This window comes from Oncorhynchus masou, chromosome 6 (assembly GCF_036934945.1).
Source record: "Oncorhynchus masou masou isolate Uvic2021 chromosome 6, UVic_Omas_1.1, whole genome shotgun sequence".
NCBI classification, from domain to species: domain Eukaryota; kingdom Metazoa; phylum Chordata; class Actinopteri; order Salmoniformes; family Salmonidae; genus Oncorhynchus; species Oncorhynchus masou.
Window position 1 is genome coordinate 43,320,068 of NC_088217.1, and position 19,461 is coordinate 43,339,528.

Below are 19,461 nucleotides of genomic sequence, written 5' to 3' on the forward strand. Positions count from 1 at the left end.
TGTGGGAGGGGCATTTTATTCAATTCTTCTCTGTGTATGAGAAAAACTGTATTCCGGGTCTACAGTACGTGTCTTGGTGTGTCTTACATGGAGGTGGCAATTGATCTGGTGGGTGTGGTTGTCCTCTTTGATATTGTGACAGATGATCCATCAATCTATCTGACAGGGATAGCATTAATCTCTCCCTCACTTTCTTTACAGCTCACTCCACTCCGGCCCATGAAGGACAGTCCTCTCCTCCTAGGACACATTGAGATTTATTAGAAGAGCTTCAGACTGAATATATGTACTCACAGCTTTATTAAAAGCTTTGGATTTGAAATGTATCCAGTCGTCAGGTTCAGTCTCCACCAAGGCGATAAGACACACAAATAGGTGTACAAGACAACTATGTAAAAAACTGAAACCAGATGAACAACACACAGCACATAATAAATCCACACAGACACAATTTATGAAAGTCACCTTCATTAAGCTCTCAAATGATTCATACTGTGCAGTTGACCTAATCTCAATGGGTCGACAAACATTCATGGTTATAAAAAGGAAATTACAATGGTGTTTTGTTTAAACAATATCTCGAACACATTGGCCATGTGACAGAGTGTTGGCTGGTTGGCCTCGTGAAGTTGGCACAGATGAATGATCAAAAGGTACAGTACCAGTCAAAAGTTTGGACACACCTACTCATTCATGGGTTTCTTTATTTTGACTATTTTCTACATTGTAGAACAACATCAAAACTATGAAATAACACATATGGAATCATGTAAACCAAAAAAACAGTGTTTCCCATGTGTATCAAGAATGGTTCACCAGCGAAAAGACATCCAGCCAACTTGGCACAACTGTGGGAAGCATTGGAGTCAACATCCATGTGGAATGCCTTCAACGTTGTGTTTGAAGTTGTTTCAAACATAACACTCATCATGTAGTCTGAGATTTAGAGTGACCCATGTGTTGCGATTTCACATACCAAGGAGCTCTGATTAAGGCATCAATAAACTGGACTTCAACCAAGGCAAACCCGTGAGGTCACCTACTACAACTCAAAGATAACACAAACAAAACACATCAAATGCTGATTTCTAATACTCCAGGTGCACCACGTTAGCTACACACCACAGAGCATTTCCAGAATAAAGTTATATTTTAATGATTTCACAGTGATGGTAATGGCATATGAAAATGCAGTCTGGAACCTGCCATTTAGTTTATGAAGTCAATGTCTATCATTTTGTGTTATATGGTTTGATAAAACAATAATGCCATTGTATGCTTCAGTCTTTGAAAAGGTATTCATATCGCTGGAGAAACACAGTTACGTTTCTCAGCCTATCAAAATGGAATGCACAATTAAAGAGTCAGGATGCCAAGTCATTTCCTAATGGAGCACCAACATAAATATTGCAGTTAATCATGATAAGACAGGAAGGTGAAAGGTTCGATGAAGGGTCGGTGTACCTGTCCTGTGCTTTTGGGTGGACTGAGGAGTGGGAACAGGGTGCTCAGAACGAAAGGGCTGGTCAGGATTATGGCAGGCTTGAGGGCCACTACTTCTTGGCAATGGCAGCCACAGCTTTCTTTGCAGCGTCTTCCAGGTCGTTGGCGGTTATAATGGGCAGTCCACTCTCTGACAGGATCCTCTTGGCCTCCTGCACATTGGTCCCTAGAACAAACACACACACACAGTGAATAGCCTGACGTAGAAAGATGCATCTCACCAAACTGACTAAAAAGACACAGAACACAGGAGAACTTAACTGAACCCAATGACGGATGCACCAAAGAAGGATGCATGGCATAATTTATTGGTAAAATACAACACTGTCTGGGAAAGAGTGTGAAAGCCACTGGTCTTGAAAAGGGCAGAGGACGTGTACTGTCTTCCATTGGCTGCAGTGTGTGTGTGTGTGTGTGTGTGTGGGGGGGGGGGTAGTGGAGGAGACAGCTGGTGGGGTCTCTGCTGATCTGATCATATCCCAGTGAAGCTCTAACCATGCAGACACACCCACACCCGAGTCACTATAACCTTGGGGCCGACACTGGTTAACCAACAAAGCAATGATAGAGAAAAGAGAAGCGAAAGAGAGAGCTTACCCTTTGAAAAAAACAGAGAAAAAAAAAAGCCTAGAAAAAGCAAAATAATAGAAAGAGGCCAGCTGTTTATGTGGTGTTCACTGATTTCACAGGTGAGAACGGTACAGCAGGGAGGAGGGAATTTACATAACGCAGGTGTTCCACATTACTACAGTGTGCGTGTGTGTGTGTGTCCACGTGTCGGCTCGGCTCTCCTGGCTGGTGTGTAATTAAGATTGCATGACGTGTGCAATCTCAGGAGCTTGGCTGTCTAATCAATAGAAGCGGGAATTATATTACCGCCGCCACTTAACTCCTAATATTTCAGCACTTTTGTCCAGTGAGATAACACGTCATTCTAAACATATTTCTTGACTTCTGCACAAAACAATCAATTGTGTGATCTCAGTAGAGGAGGGGAAGGCCATGGGCAGACACACAGCAAATAGGGTATCTAAAGTCCTTTTCGAACCAAAAATCGTAGCGTATTATCCTCCGTCCTCTGTTAGATCTTCATCTCAAAGGGCACTGCTTTCACTCAGAGGCTCAATACACTGTCCTATCAACTTCATTTAGATTGACGAATCACAGGGATCATATTTCTGTGGAGGCCATGAACGGGGCAGGTAGCCTAGCCGTTAAGAGAGTTGGACCAGTAATGAAAGGTTGCTGGTTTGAATCCCTGAGCCGACTAGGTGACACATCTGTCAATGTGCCTTTTGAACAAGACACTTAACCCTAATTGCTCCTGTAAGTCGCTCTGGATAAGAGCGTCTGCTAAATTACTAAAATGTCAAATTCAATGTTATCAGCTGGTTAACAAATACAATCTGAGACAACAAACATTCCTTTGAATCTTTATATAGGTCTTCACACTGTACTGCTATACAATTGGTTTCTATACGGAAAGAAATAGACATAGATACGGTATAAGGGAATATACTTGCTGGCTCTGTCTGGATTCCTAGAACTAATTCCTAGATCTAACACCAACAGACACTTTCTAAGAAGCTCACCATACAAAGGGTTCAACAAACACACAGCTGGTCAAAAAACAAACAGTGAGGGTTTGTGTGTTTCAGTGCCACTGTGTGACTGCAGAGGGGTGTGGAAAGAGTGCAGTTCCGGAGTGAGCAGCAGGGAGCAGTGTCTGTCTGTCTACAGCAGCAGCCCAGGCTACTGATACTGTACAGGTAGTGTGGTTTCACCTACAGCCAGTAGGTGCTGCCGAAGACCTACTCACAGCCTGGCCTAGAGGAAACACCAGGAGAGACCTGTTCCTTTAAGAAGAGACGCACTATATACAATTTCAGTAATCTTTCAGCAGGAAGGAACATTCACAATGTTACAGATAGAAATAGCCTACAGAATGGAATGAGTTCTACTGGGTGGAATAAATAACTGTTCGCTCTAGGCAACAGTGTACTGAAAGAACATACGTGGTCAATGCATCCTCCCATACACAGTACAAATAGTGTGTCAATGCAATTTGTGCGATGAGGACTGGCCCTGTCCAGGGCCTTCAGCTGGGATGTCTGGGCTGTCAGCCTCCCTCCTGTGGCTGTAGTATGGGGCTCTAAAAATGGCACTGGGACAGAGCAGGAGCTACACTGGCACCAGGAGCACCATGAGACCCAGCCCCAGCCAGCCCTGCATGAGATTTCATCTGATTATGATAATTCTCCTAAATCAAGCTGTAGCAGGAGCCTATTGTACCCTGGAGGACTGTCCGGCTGAGGGGACTACACTGCCACAGTCTGGGAACTGGAGGAGGAGGGAGGGCCCCCTGCTCTCTTTCTGTCACACTCCAATCCTAGTTACTCAGAGGCTATAGTTCCTTCCCTAAGTGTGCATTTCTGAGTGTCTGAGAGAGCGTGTGCTAGAGCGATAAAGGGAGAAGCGAGTGAGAGTTTATATTTGTGGTAATGAGCATGTGACAGGCATGCTGGTGTGTCTGTGAGTGTGTGTGTGTGTGTGTTGGTCTGTAGCTAGATGGCAGTAGATGGTTCTATTTAAGCTATAATGACATTGTCAGGACTGACGGAGCCATTTGGACCTCAGCAGGACCACTAGTCCTTTTTTAATTACATTGGAAAACGGCTATATCCCCCCAGTATCCATTTAAGGAGAGACTGGCCTCCATGCCCAGACAGACAGATAGACAGGCAGGCAGCAACATAATGGCTGTGTAAATCAATAGCAATGGTAATGGCTTGAAGGGAATAATCACTTTTTCACTAGACCCTGTGGTGAGTATAAGGGGAATTGTATTCACACACACAGACTCATGCATACACATAGACACATAACACAAACACTGAGGTCAGAGTCTCAAGGAGTACGCAGTAGTTCCTCATCGAGTACCTTAAATTTAGTGTGTGTGTGTTTGTGTGTATATTCGTTACAGCTTTATTCTAAAATGGATGAAATGTTTTTTTCCCCCTCACCATCTACACAAAATAGCCCATATTGACAAAGCAACAACAAGTTATACATTTTAGCAAACATTTTAAATTGAAATATCACAATTACAGACCCGTTACTTAGTACTTCATTGAAGCACCTTTGGCAGCGATTACAGCCTCGAGTCTTCTTGGCTATGACGCTACAAGCTTGGCACACCTGTATTTGTGGAGTTTCTCCCGTTCTTCTCTGCAGATACTCTCAAGCTCTGTCAGGTTGGATGGGAGGTGTCGCTGCACAGTTATTGTCAGGTCTCTCCAGAGATGTTTGATCGGGTTCAAGTCCTCACTCAAGGACATTCACAGACTCAACCCAACGTCACTCCTGTGTTGTCTTGGCTGTGTGCTTAGGGTCGTTGTCGGGGCTCCCGAGTGGCGCAGCGGTCTAAGGCACTGAATCTCAATGCTAGAGGCATCACTACAGACCCTCGTTCGATTCCAGGCTGTATCACAACCGGACGTGATTGGGAGTCCCATAAGGCAACACAATTGGCCCAGCTTCGTCCGGGTTAGAGTTTGTCCGGGCAGGCCGAATTTGTTCTTAACTGACTTGCCTAGCGGGCTGTCATCTGCATTTTACTGAGGAGTCGCTTCCGTCTGGCCACTCGACCATAAAGGCATGATTGATGTGCTGTAGAGATGGTTGTCCTTCTGGAAGGTTCTCCCATCTCCACAGAGGAACTCTGGAGCTCTGTCAGAGTGACCATCGGGTTCTTGGTCACCTCCTTGACCAAGGCTCTTCTCCCCCGATTGCTCAGTTTGGCCGGGCGGCCAGCTCTAGGAAGAGCCTTGGTGGTTCCAAACTTCTTCCATTTAAGGATTATGGAGGCGACTGTGTTTTTTATTTAACCAGGCAAGTCGGTTAAGAAGAAATTCTTATTTTCAATGACGGCCTAGGAACAGTGGGTTAACTGCCTTGTTATGGGGCAGAACGACAGAGTTTTACCTTGTCAGCTCGGGAATTCAATCTTGCAACCTTTCGTTTACTAGTCCAACGCTCTAACCACTAGGCTACCTGGGGACCTTCAATGCTGCAGAAATGTTTTGGTACCCTTACCCAGATCTATGCCTCGACACAAAGCTCTACGGACAATTCCTTCGACCGCATGGCTTGGTTTTTGCTCTGACATGCGCTGTCAACTGTGGGACCTTATATAGACAGGTGGGTGCCTTTCCAAATCATATTTAATCAATTGAATTTACCACATGTGGACTCCAATCAAGTTGTAGAAACATCTCAAGGATGATCAATGGAACAGGATGCACCTGAACTCAATTTCGAGTCTCATAACAAAGGGTCTGAATACTTATGTAAATAATGTATTTCTGTTTTGTATTTTTAACCAATTTGCAAAAATGCACAAAAAACAAACAAACCTTTCTCTTTGTCATTATGGGGTACTGTGTGTGGATTGATTAGGGAATACTTTCAGAATGCACTGTACATCAGGTATGGCTACCGGAATTGGTGAGCTTGACAACCAGGTAAATCGGCAGTGTCCATCAATAAACTAAATGACCAATTAATGAAAGCCTGTCTATTCATACAACAACCACTGGCATCAACCTAACTCCACACCTTGTGGCACTCAGCCCTCAATAGAGAATTCAGAAAACAGCCAACCCCCACCTGCGCCAAAAAAAGGCAGTCAGAGAAAAGGCTTGCCAATTAAAAGTGGTGAAGTTAATCCTACCTGATCCTGTTGAAGAGCTGCCTGCCATTATGGGGTCTGTGGTCAGCGCAGCTCGCACAGCCGATTGACTCTAACCAATCCCTCTTTTTGATGCCCCGGCTGTAATGACCACAGCTAAACCAAGGATTAAAACCCATCAGGGTTCTGTTTCTACCCAATGGTCATCATGACCTTCTGAGCCAGTCCCCAATTTGAGAGCCAGGGGCCGTTTGTTGCACGTTTGTGAAAAGTGAAACCGGCAATTAAATGTTCTATTCTTGTGTCTTCCAGGAAAACATATTGGCAGAGTGAACACAAAAACACATGCATGTGTGTGTGGTCAATTCAGGAAATTCAACCCCATCTATTGATTTTAAAGGTGAACTGCCCCCCAGAACCAACGTATCTGGTTATAACGGCCTGTGTCTCATTGATGAGACAGAAATATAATTGCAGTATCAGTCCAAAACGAGATCTGGAAGTGAGTGCGTCATGACGGGTATTGATGGGTTGGGTATAAATTACATACATGCCCACTTGTGCCAATGATGTCCAACTGCCCAGAGACAACAAGGTGTTGTCCGTCCCAACTGTCATGTGTCATGGACATGTTGTCAAGTCTGCAATGCATGCACACTTGCTCGGCATAGGAGTGAAAATGGGCTTCCATAAAGTTGTTGCAAACTTCTAAAACATTCAACAATATTGTACAAAATGGCAAGGAAGGGATTACATACAACAAATGTACAACATGATAGCTGTGACTGGTGTGTGGTGATTAACTAGCTAGCTATGATACTGTAATGTACATAGCCTCTCCCTAATGTGTAATGTCATAGAAAGGAAGATTTTCCTAGCTAACATTGCACCTGACGATAAGGTTTGATAGGATGTAATGTTAGACAGCTTGCTATCAATAATGTTTCAACTCAAACTTGCTAGCTAAGAAGATCCCTGCTAACTAATGTTAGTTATGCAAGTTAGGTAGCTAGCCTATTTGATGAGAATCGGCATCTTGTTAGGGTTAGCACATGCTCTCGATAACTCAGGCCCTGGTGGTATTCTGCCTTTACTGTGATGGAACTTGGAGTCATGATCAAAGGCTAGGTTAGAAATAGCTAGCTAGCATTCGGGGGCTTTGTCTGCTACTAGTGCAACATGCCTGTTCTCATAAAAGTGTAGTGTGTATATTGTTGGGCAAAATAAATACATGAAGGGTGGTACTTGTCTAGTCTGAGTGTCTATAAGCATTCAGCAACGTCATGTTACACAGCTGGTTAAATAGTAACGGCATCAGCATCACTGCCTGAATCTAGGCTGTCCTTAGTTTATTAGTATAATTACTTCCAAACTAGAGATATACGTTTATTGAGTGATGATATTTAATTTAATTCACAGGCTACTTCCAAAACCTGGTGGATTTGTTGTTCAGCAGTGTTGTGGAACCCCCCCCCCCATATCAGGCAGTACGTGACCAGGCACACGTCAGGTCGGTCGCATTTGATCTGGTCCTAGGTCAGAATACTATGACAGGTCTGTCTTGGAATTCAACTTATTATCATTGACAATGTAATTAGTGCTGTATCAACTCTACCTTGTTTTTCTACAGATGGGGGGACAGGAGAGATTGTCATGGAGTCCCCTGACTAAAAGACAGGTTGATGCAGATGTCTGAACTGGGAGAGACCTTGCACTGCACAACAATTACACAAGACGCATCTATTACTTTTCATCATCTTTCGTTATTATTGAATTGAATGGTGGGGGGGTCTGTGTATTATATGGGACACCATACGAAGGGATGACGACTAACATGTACCAACAGGCAACATGCTAATTGGTACAGATTCTGAAATCGGCTGTGAATGACAATAGAAAGGGAAAGGAGGATATTGTACAACTGAATGCATTCAACTGAAATGTGTCTTCCTCATTTAACCCAACCCGTCTAAATCAGAGAGGGTGTGGGGCTGCCTTAATCGACATCCAAGTCATTGGAGATGAGACAAGTGTAATATTTGCACATTGTTATATCAGCAGAACACTGCTTCTATAGTATTATGTGAAGGATGGTTTAATCTACATGGAACTGTTACATTTGAAATTTATCAAAACACTTTGTTTAGAATATCTACATATACTGAGTTCACAAAACATTAAGGACACCTGCTCTTTCCATGACAAAGACTTACCAGGTGAATCCAGGTGAAAGCTATGATCCCTTATTGATGTCACTTGTTAAATCCACTTAAATCAGTGTAGACAAAGGGGAGGAGTCCGGTTAAAGAAGGATTTTTAAGCTTTGAGACAATTGAGATTGTGTATGTGTACCATTCAGAGTGATAAAAAAAGTTGAAGTGCCTTTGAAAGGGGTATGGTAGGTGCCCAGCCACCGGTTTGTGTCAAAAACTGCAATGCTGCTGGGGTTTTCATACTCAACAGTTTTCCGTGTGTACCAAGAATGGTCCACCACGCAAAGAACATCCAGCCAACTTGACACAACTGTGGGAAGCTTTGAAGTCGACACGGGCCAGCATCCCTGCGAAATGCTTTCGACACCTTGCGTCCTTGCCTTGACGAATTGAGGCTGTTTCAGGGCAAAGTAGGGGTGCAACTCAATATTAGGAAGGCATCCTTAATGTTTTGTACATTGTGTACGTTCAGAAATGGCACTCATCTCATATTACTCCTGAAGGAAACTTGGTCAGTAGCTACAGAGCGGTATCTCACATAGCTGTATTTATTTAACTCTGCTTACTGGACCCATGGATTGAGGCAAACTCTGTCATATCCAGGATGAAGTGTGATACACTCCACCCCTCCTTCCACCTGACTGCACCTGTCCATAACCTGTAATACATTACATAGATAGAAGTGACTTCATCACCCCACTGGAGACTTGAAGACAGAACCTCACCCAGAGAGCTGTACAGGTCAGTGTGGTTAGACACCCAGAGAGCTGTACAGGTCAGTGTGGTTAGACACCCAGAGAGCTGTACAGGTCAGTGTGGTTAGACACACAGAGAGCTGTACAGGTCAGTGTGGTTAGACACACAGAGAGCTGTACAGGTCAGTGTGGTTAGACACACAGAGAGCTGTACAGGTCAGTGTGGTTAGACACACAGAGAGCTGTACAGGTCAGTGTGGTTAGACACACGGAGAGCTGTACAGGTCAGTGTGGTTAGACAGACAGAGAGCTGTACAGGTCAGTGTGGTTAGACAGACAGAGAGCTGTACATGTCAGTGTAATTAGACAGACAGAGAGCTGTACATGTCAGTGTAATTAGACAGACAGAGAGCTGTACATGTCAGTGTGTGTTAGACAGACACATATTTAACATAGACCATAGAAATAGAATGGAATGTCATGCTAATTATTGGACAGCTGAAGATCTACCAAAGGTGTGTATGCGCCTTGTTCTATCTGTGGTTGTACTCTACACAATGTATTTTCATTTGCTAGGTAAAGTGTAGGCATACAGTCTATAAGCAAATCAATATGATAGCCTATTTACAGCAAACACACCCACTGATTTTTTGTTGATAAATGTATCTACACTCAAGCTGGGCGATAACATTTGTACAATGTTCACATGTAACCTACACCTGTAGGGATATTCATTCTGGCATTTGTCCCCCAGGAAAGATCTAACAGAGAACAAAGAGATGAGATCAAACTAGCCAGTTATAGAATATTGTGTTGTTGGACAGCTGAGCTGACTGAAGACAGTCCATGCTAAATATCAGCTAGCTAGATATACTAGCCAGCTGTAGCTATCCCCAATCTATGCTCACTAGCTGCTGTCAGGTTGGCTAAACAAGGTCAGCGCAGGCTTTAGACGACACATAGGACAGAACTGAATTAGCAGATCACCTTGAGATGGAGAGTCAGTCAGGAGGGGAGAAGTTCTCAACTTAAAAACGTCTCTCCTTAGCAGAGCTAGCTTAGCTTACCTCATTGTTACTAAGCTACTCACTAACGTAAACTCACGTAAATTCGTACACTGCCTTGGTCCGTACAAGTGTCCTTATTTTAGCGCCCCAAAAACACAATACTTCCAGATCAACTGTAATGTCAATACCATTGTAAAGCACAACTTCTCCCCTTTACAACAGAATCAATACATGACCCCACGCTGCCCATTTCTGCATAATTCAACAAGACAATGAGCCCCGTTGGGTCTTAAAAAAAATGGCGGGTGGGGAAGTGAAACTAATGCGTGATAGTGAGAAGGAGAGATGTCGTGTGAGAAAATTGCTTTTTTTCCCACTCGATCAGTCCAACTTATCACCTTATCGCCTCAAATGTAAATAAAACACTTTAAAGAGTTTATATAATGTGTCATTGGGCCATATTTACGCTGCATGTGACCAAAACAGACCTCCATCTTGTGTGGCGGTCTCTCACTACCTATTTGAAGGTTTGTGTCGAATTTGAATCGGGTTTTTAGGGCGGTGCAAAGTGATCTTAGAAGTAAACAGCGGCTTTGAGAATGATGATCGCATGCAATGATGATGCAAAAAATGACTAGTTATCCCCCCTTACCCCCGTCATTGTCCATTTCTTGTTTTTAAATGATGAGAGAAGTGCCACACCAGGCGGAGAGAGATTGTAAGACAGAAATAGTTGCTTTATGCATGCTGTACGTTACGGCATGACACGTCAAGATGTAACGGAGGGTGCGTTTTTTCAACTTTTCTCCAATACCATAGAGCCATTACCATGTCGATCAAAGCTTGAACAGAAACGTAGTTCACAGCCCTGATTTTGAAGTCAACACAGTCGCTTTAGTCCCATTAGTTTTCTTTGTAGCCTCGTATTAATGTTGCGGTTGCGCACATTTGTACAGAATGGGGTGAGATTACGCTACTGCCGTTGTTTGCTTGTTGTAATTGAATGGCAAAGACACACCCAAGAAACACCCACATTAAACCATTAAACCACACCCAAAAGACAAAGACAACTTTCGTTTGAGCTTCAGTAATGGCTGCTGCACTTCTTACTTATTAGCACTGGAAGAAACACACGCGGTTTAGGAGACTGCAGTTTACCTTTAACCCAATAACCTGCCTCTTAGCACTGTGTCCAAACAAAAGGAAGCCGGTTTTGTATAGTAACGTGCCACTAGTTACTAGACTTTCCACCAAAACAAAAAGTAACCTGTATTTGTCTACATTTTAGCATGGCCAATACATACACAGTTGGTCCTTTCCTCATTTTCAAAGAATGCTAAACTGCCCATACAGTATTTGTAGACTTACCTTATTGTAACTGGCCTGGTTGTGTCCCAGAAAGAGTAGTGCTGACCTAAAAAGCATGGGGATGTGAGAGACAAATGGAGTGCTGTGAGCTAATGGAGAGAGTCCCCTGCTCTTTCTCTGGACAAGGCCAGTCAGCTGTTTCCTGCCAATTATCCTAATGACCAGCTGGGTCCCTCTGCAACGCCCAGGTGTCATAGCGACACACCGTAACGCACGGCAATACTGCCTTATTAGCATACGCAGGTGAGAGGCGGCCCAATCAACGCAGTCTCCATTGTTATTCTGGTCGTCGTCGCTAACAAGCTCTGCTGAACGTGACACACGTGATAAATGGATTGTCTTCCTCACCAGTAAGAGGACCACACTGGACTGTCATATGAGAAAGAGGTCGTTCTAAAATAACTTACTTAAAACGGGAGTAGCTTACTGCACCCAATTCAAAAATAAGAGAGAGAGAATGAGACCCGTGTGAAATAACACAGCTCATAGAAAGTGCTAAGGTGCAAGAAATGCAGGAAGTGATGCATGTGACACAAGAGTGGAGGAGAGGTAAAGGAGTAGTGAAAGAAATATGGAGTCGAGTACAGATAGAGCACGTGGGTGGTAGTGTGTAGAACAGTCAAACAGTGTGTAGGTAGGGCGTAGAGTTGTGCTTGTAGCACCACCTGTACCTGTACCCACCTTCCAGCCTGACAACCAGGGGAACTTTGAGCTCCAGCTCACGGCAAGCCTTGGTGATCCCGTTGGCAATGATGGCACAGTTGACGATGCCCCCGAAGATGTTCACCAGGATGGCTTCCACCTGTGGCACAGACAACAGGAAATGGTTTTAATATAGTCCTAAAGGAGGAAACATTCAGATTTATACAGTACTATACTGTTATTCTAAGCTGTACAGACCCCAATAATCAGTATTGGACATATTGATGTACCAAAAATGTATACAGTACTGTGAAAGGGTGCGCAAAGAATAAAACAGTCAAACTCAGGACAGACTGTGTGATGTCTGGCGAGGCAGGGTGATTACACTAACACATAACACAGTAATTACCCTGGGCAGTTGTATAGAAAGTTGAGTAGACAGGATTAATCCTGCATGTTTGTTTATAATCTCTGCTCATATGTAAACACTGCCGTGTGTGAACGGCGTGTGTGTCTGTGTGTGTGTGAGAGAGATCGAGAAAGAACGAGAGCGGTGTGTGTGAGAACCGTGTGTGTGTGGTAATGATGTTTACACACAGAGAAACAGGATCAGGGGCGTGTAGAGAGATATTAGGGATGCCCATGATACTTCATACAATAGACTGCACTAAGGGCAACAGGCCGTTCAATCTCTTAGGGCCACATCGCTGAAATCTAGAGATCTGCGTGTGTATCAAACAAATGCAAGACTGTTTGCCATAGTGACCCCTGTTATGAATGTCATGTGAACAGACTGACGAAGAATTCCATTGTCGTTTGTTGTGTGTTATTCATGCATTAAGGCAGTGAACATTGCATCTTCGCCATTGTATATGTCCTCTTTGAGGACACACTACAACACTGTACGTGTGTGCGTGTCAGACAGCCATATTAATGTGGAGCAGCTGTCATTCTCCAAGGAGAAGCAGTCCTCAGGTGGCTGTGTTGTTCATTACTGTCATCTGTGACTGATACCACACTATTAGAGACACAGCGCCATCACCAATAACACAGGGACAGCCCTGTCACAAAGACGCGCGCGCACACACACACACACACACACACACACACAATATTGGTTCTCCACAGAACATTCCATCTACAGTGAGTGAGAGGCAGAGTGAGTGAGAGAGCTGGTGTGAGAAAGACAGCTTCATTGGTTATATAAAACAGTTCCACTGTCTGCCTTACATCCTGCTAGGTTACATTTGAAGCAGGGCCTGAGTGTTCCTTTCTAAAGGTCCATGTTACCTCCACAGCCTGGGGGTGTGAGTGTGTGTTCCCCTTGGCCCTGGGTAGCTCTCGCCCCAGGCACAGACTAGTTTAATCCCGGCACTGCTTCTGCCCAGTCACAGCATTACATTCAGACAAAAATCACAGAGGAGGGAGAGAGAGACAGAGGAGATAGCACTAGAAAGGAAGAGATACAGCGAGCTAGGGAGAGAAAGAGAGAGAGAGAGAGAGAGACGGACAGAGTGGGGACACTGGCTTCTGGTGGGTGAGATCTGTCAATACTCCAGGCCCTCTGCTGAACCTTAGCCCTGCCATTGATCTCTCCCTGTAGATCATTAGATGATCTAGCTATACTCTGAGGACACCACATTGGGAAGGGTATATCTATGCATCAACATACATATCCCACTCGTATAACCTTATAAAATGCCACTCAAGCAAACCTAATCAATGCCCATGATCTGACTTGTGAACCACTTTGGTGGCTCCCCAGTGTGGTTTATAGTGACAACACTTGCGGACAATACAACAATAGAAATCGTGTTCAGTAAGACAAGCACATCTCACAATCTTACCTTCACCCTGTGGTTTTGTCTGTTTCTGGCAACACACAGAGCGATTGAAGTTTCCCATGAACGCTAGGGGCTGATTGACAGGTCACAACTCAGGGTTGCTTGGGTAACGATCCAGCCACAAACTGGTGAATGTCCTGCTATTCAGTCTCCTCACCACTGGGGGGCAATAGAGACACTGGTTTTGGAGCCCAGTACAACAAGCCCTATTCTGTTGCTATCAGCAGTACATTTTTCAATCCCGGCTCTATTGAGTAGCACCACATTTTTACCATTCAGACATCTCTTTATGACATCTACGTATAGTAAATGATACATCAGACATGATTTATGTATGCTAGCATACAAGTAAAAGCATTTTATATCATTATTTTATGGCTTTACCTCAGTGGAGTTTGGTAATTCAAAAGCACGGGAAAAAGACTCCCAGCCCCCCAACCCATGTAAAGGGGATACATTTTTGCCACACTGTCTTTTTTATGGTTGCAACAGAAAGATTTGAGACGTTAGGCTAAGTGGCTACTTTGCATGATGTATTGCTGTCTCCACCTTCTTGCCGTTGTCTGTATCCAATAACGTTTGTGCCCTGTTTTGTGCTGCTGCCATGCTGTGTGTTGTGTTGCTGCCATGCTGTGTGTTGTGTTGCTGCCATGCTGTGTGTTGTGTTGCTGCCATGCTGTGTGTTGTGTTGCTGCCATGCTGTGTGTTGTGTTGCTGCCATGCTGTTCGTTGTGTTGCTGCCATGCTGTTCGTGTCTTAGGACTCTATTTAATATTGTGTTGTCTCTCTTGTTGTGATGTGTGTTTAATCCTAGATTGTTATTCCATTTATTTGTATTTTTATTCCCGGCCCCCATCCCCTCAGGAGGCATTTTGCCTTTTGTTAGGCTGTCATTGTAAATCAAAATTTGTTCATAACTGACTTGCCTAGTTAAATAAAGGTTAAATAAAAAATAAAGTGTTATCACAGCTTGATTCTAATGTTGAGATTGCAAACCAAATATCTATTGTTCAGCTATACACAGAACATCTCAGGACCCCGAGCGTGGGGCGAAAGAAACTGTAAAACCACTGTCGTACTGAGTGAAGTAACAATGAAACACAAATCCAGAACACTGTGACTCCCTCAGTTACTAACCACAGAGGTAGAATAGAAAGCTGAAAAGCAATGCTGTGGGTTACAGAGTCGATACACTAGGTAGGCGATATACTAGGTAAGCACACATGACCACCTGCAGTCACACGACACCACCATGAGCACTTAAAAGTCTAAAACACACAGCGAAGCTCCTGGTATCCTCTGTGTTCATGAACTGGATGAAGATAATACAATACCACATTCAGAAAGCTCTTTTGTCAACATGTTACTTCACATCAAGCTTCAATGAGCTTTATACTGCGAGGGGGTAACGTGACATATCCACCACCAATGTGTTGCACCTGGGTGATGCACAACAGCCATTTTGCACCTGAATGTGTACTTCATATTTGCCAGGCCTACAGTCATGGCCAAAAGGTTTGAGAATGACACAAATATTAATTTTCAAAGTCTGCTGCCTCAGTTTGTATGATGGTAATTAGCATATACTCCAGAATGTTATGAAGAGTGATCAGATGAATTGCAATTCATTCCAAAGTCCCTCTTTGCCATGCAAATGAACTGAATCCCCCCAAAACATTTCCACTGCATTTCAGTCCTGCCACAAAAGGACCAGCTGACGTCATGTCAGTGATTCTCTCGTTAACACAGGTGTGAGTGTTGACGAGGACAAGGCTGGAGATCACTCTGTCATGCTGATTAAGATCGAATAACAGACTGGAAGCTTCAAAAGGAGGGTGGTGCTTGGAATCATTGTTCTTCCTCTGTCAAATATGGTTACCTGCAAGGAAACACGTGCCGTCATCATTGACGCACAAAAAGGGCTTCACAGGCAAGGATATTGCTGCCAGTAGGATTGCACCTAAATCAACCATTTATCAGATCATCAAGAACTTCAAGGAGAGGGGTTCAATTGTTGTGAAGAGAGTTTCAGGGTGCCCAAGAAAGTCCAGCAAGCGCCAGGACCGTCTCCTAAAGTTGATTCAGCTGCGGGATCTGGGCACCACCAGTAGAGCTTGCTCAGGAATGGCAGCAGGCAGGTGTGAGTGCATCTGCACGCACAGTGAGGCAAAGACTTTTGGAGGTTAGCCTGGTGTCAAGAAGGGCAGCAAAGAAGCCACTTCTCTCCAGGATAAACATCAGGGACAGACTGATATTATACAGGGATTGGACTGCTGAGGACTGGGGTAAAGTCATTTTCTCTGATGAATCCCCTTTCCGATTGTTTGGGGCATCCGGAAAAAAGCATGTCGCCCGGAGAAGACAAGGTGAGCTCTACCATAAGTCCTGTGTCATGCCAACAGTAAAGTATCTTGACACCATTCATGTGTGGGGTTGCTTCTCAGCCAAGGGAGTGGGCTCACTCACAATTTTGCCTAAGAACACAGCCATGAATAAAGAATAGTACCAACACATCCTCTGAGAGCAACTTCTCCCAACCATCCAGGAACAGTTTGGTGACGAACAATGCCTTTTCCAGCATGATGGAACACCTTGCCATAAGGCAAAAGTGACAACTAAGTGGCTCGGGGAACAAAACATCGATATTTTGTTGTCCATGGCCAGGAAACTCCCCAGACCTTAGTCCCATTGAGAACTTGTGGTCAATCCTCAAGAGGCGGGTGGACAAACAAAACCCCACAAATTCTGACAAACTCCAAGCATTGATTATGCAAGAATGGGCTGCCATCAGTCAGGATGTGGCCCAGAAGTTAATTGACAGCATACCAGGGCGGATTGCAGTGCTCTTGAAAAAGAAGGGTCAACACCGCAAATATTGACTCTTTGCATCAAATTCATGTAATTGTCAATAAAAGCCTTTGACACTTATGAAATGCTTGTAATTATACTTCAGTATTCCATAGTAACACCTGACAAAAATATCTAAAGACACTGAAGCAGCAAACTTCATGGAATTTAATATTTGTGTCATTCTCAAAACGTTTGGCCACGACTTTATATACTGTACTGATGACTTAAGAGACTAGGCGCTGCAGTAGAACCACACAGAGCATCGCCACCGTAGACCTGAGCCTTTAAATGTCACACTGATTAATGGCAGAAGTGAATTGGAGTAAAGTTAGGGTTAATCCCTTTAGTTCAATTGCTTTCAATCAAAAGTCCATTTTAAATGTGATCCAGCCGATACCAGAGCAGACTCAAACTCTAACCATCACACTAAAGATCAATTCAAATCCACTCTGACGCAATCCTAAACCTCCCAGACCTCTAAGATCAGAGCACATTGTACTATTCTCTGATTACCCCCGTGATACAGGAGCCGCTTTGGAAACATTACCATTTGAGTTAGGATAAACATATGCTATTTCTTGATTCGGTGCAGAGCAGAAAGGAATAAAGCATATTGTACCAGGATCCTTTGAGAACCTTGGTGCCTTTACTGTATGAGGAGTACTTTCTGGTCCAGTGAATGATTAAACATAACAGGATCATAACAGCCACCGCTCCAATACCCTGTCAAGGCTCTTTCACAACTGGGAAAGGGCTTCACTGGAGAAACAGTCTTTTCAGACTCTATTATCCAGCCTGCTAACTGCATTTAAGACATGAATAGTAGCCTGGAAGATTCTACACTGACAGAGGAACTGGCATTTCCCCAGAGTGTCAATGCATTTTATAAAACACATTTATATTTTATGTTCAACACACAGAGGATGAATGTCATGATTCGAGACGTGTAGTCCACTTGTCATTCCAATCTCCTTTGCATTAGCGTAGCCTCTTCTGTACCCTGTTAACTATGTGTCTATCTATCCCTGTTCTCTCCTCTCTGCACAGACCATACAAACGCTCCACACCGCGTGGCCGCGGCCACCCTAATCTGGTGGTCCCAGCGCGCACGACCCACGTGGAGTTCCTGGTCTCCGGTAGCCTCTGGAACTGCCGATCTGCGGCCAACAAGGCAGAGTTCATCTCAGCCTATGCCTCCCTCCAGTCCCTCGACTTCCTGGCACTGACGGAAACATGGATCACCACAGATAACACTGCTACTCCTACTGCTCTCTCTTCGTCCACCCACGTGTTCTCGCACACCCCGAGAGCTTCTGGTCAGCGGGGTGGTGGCACCGGGATCCTCATCTCTCCCAAGTGGTCATTCTCTCTCTCTCCCCTTACCCATCTATCTATCGCCTCCTTTGAATTCCATGCTGTCACAGTTACCAGCCCTTTCAAGCTTAACATTCTTATCATTTATCGCCCTCCAGGTTCCCTCGGAGAGTTCATCAATGAGCTTGATGCCTTGATAAGCTCCTTTCCTGAGGACGGCTCACCTCTCACAGTCCTGGGCGACTTTAACCTCCCCACGTCTACCTTTGACTCATTCCTCTCTGCCTCCTTCTTTCCACTCCTCTCCTCTTTTGACCTCACCCTCTCACCTTCCCCCCTACTCACAAGGCAGGCAATACGCTCGACCTCATCTTTACTAGATGCTGTTCTTCCACTAACCTCACTGCAACTCCCCTCCAAGTCTCCGACCACTACCTTGTATCCTTTTCCCTCTCGCTCTCATCCAACACTTCCCACACTGCCCCTACTCGGATGGTATCGCGCCGTCCCAACCTTCGCTCTCTCTCCCCCGCTACTCTTTCCTCTTCCATCCTTTCATCTCTTCCCTCTGCTCATACCTTCTCCAACCTTTCTCCTGACTCTGCCTCCTCAACCCTCCTCTCTTCCCTTTCTGCATCCTTTGACTCTCTATGTCCCCTATCCTCCAGGCCGGCTCGGTCCTCCCCTCCCGCTCCGTGGCTCGATGACTCATTGCGAGCTCACAGAACAGAGCTCCGGGCAGCCGAGCGGAAATGGAGGAAAACCCGCCTCCCTGCGGACCTGGCATCCTTTCACTCCCTCCTCTCTACATTTTCCTCCTCTGTCTCTGCTGCTAAAGCCACTTTCTACCACTCTAAATTCCAAGCATCTGCCTCTAACCCTAGGAAGCTCTTTGCCACCTTCTCCTCCCTTCTGAAACCTCCTCCCCCTCCCCCCCCTCCTCCCTCTCTGCAGATGACTTCGTCAACCATTTTGAAAAGAAGGTCGACGACATCCGATCCTCGTTTGCTAAGTCAAACGACACCGCTGGTTCTGCTCACACTGCCCTACCCTGTGCTCTGACCTCTTTCTCCCCTCTCTCTCCAGATGAAATCTCGCTTCTTGTGACGGCCGGCCGCCCAACAACCTGCCCGCTCGACCCTATCCCCTCCTCTCTCCTCCAGACCATTTCCGGGGACCTTCTCCCTTACCTCACCTCGCTCATCAACTCATCCCTGACCGCTGGCTACGTCCCTTCCGTCTTCAAGAGAGCGAGAGTTGCACCCCTTCTGAAGAAACCTACACTCGATCCCTCCGATGTCAACAACTACAGACCAGTATCCCTTCTTTCTTTTC

At 44.8% G+C, this 19,461-nt stretch overlaps 1 protein-coding gene across 1 annotated transcript in view; it reads right to left on the reverse strand.

Moving 5' to 3' along the window:
• Positions 1 to 451: 451 nt before the first annotated feature.
• LOC135542085 (succinate--CoA ligase [GDP-forming] subunit beta, mitochondrial-like) overlaps positions 452 to 19,461 on the reverse strand; it is a 135,375-nt gene continuing 116,365 nt past the window's right edge. Inside the window, exons 10-11 of the mRNA XM_064968733.1 lie at positions 12,158 to 12,278; positions 452 to 1,669 (exon numbers count right to left, since the gene is read on the reverse strand). Of these exons, the coding sequence (XP_064824805.1) occupies positions 1,554 to 1,669; positions 12,158 to 12,278 (237 nt within the window). The 3' untranslated portion in view covers positions 452 to 1,553. The remainder of the gene's footprint in view (positions 1,670 to 12,157; positions 12,279 to 19,461) is intronic.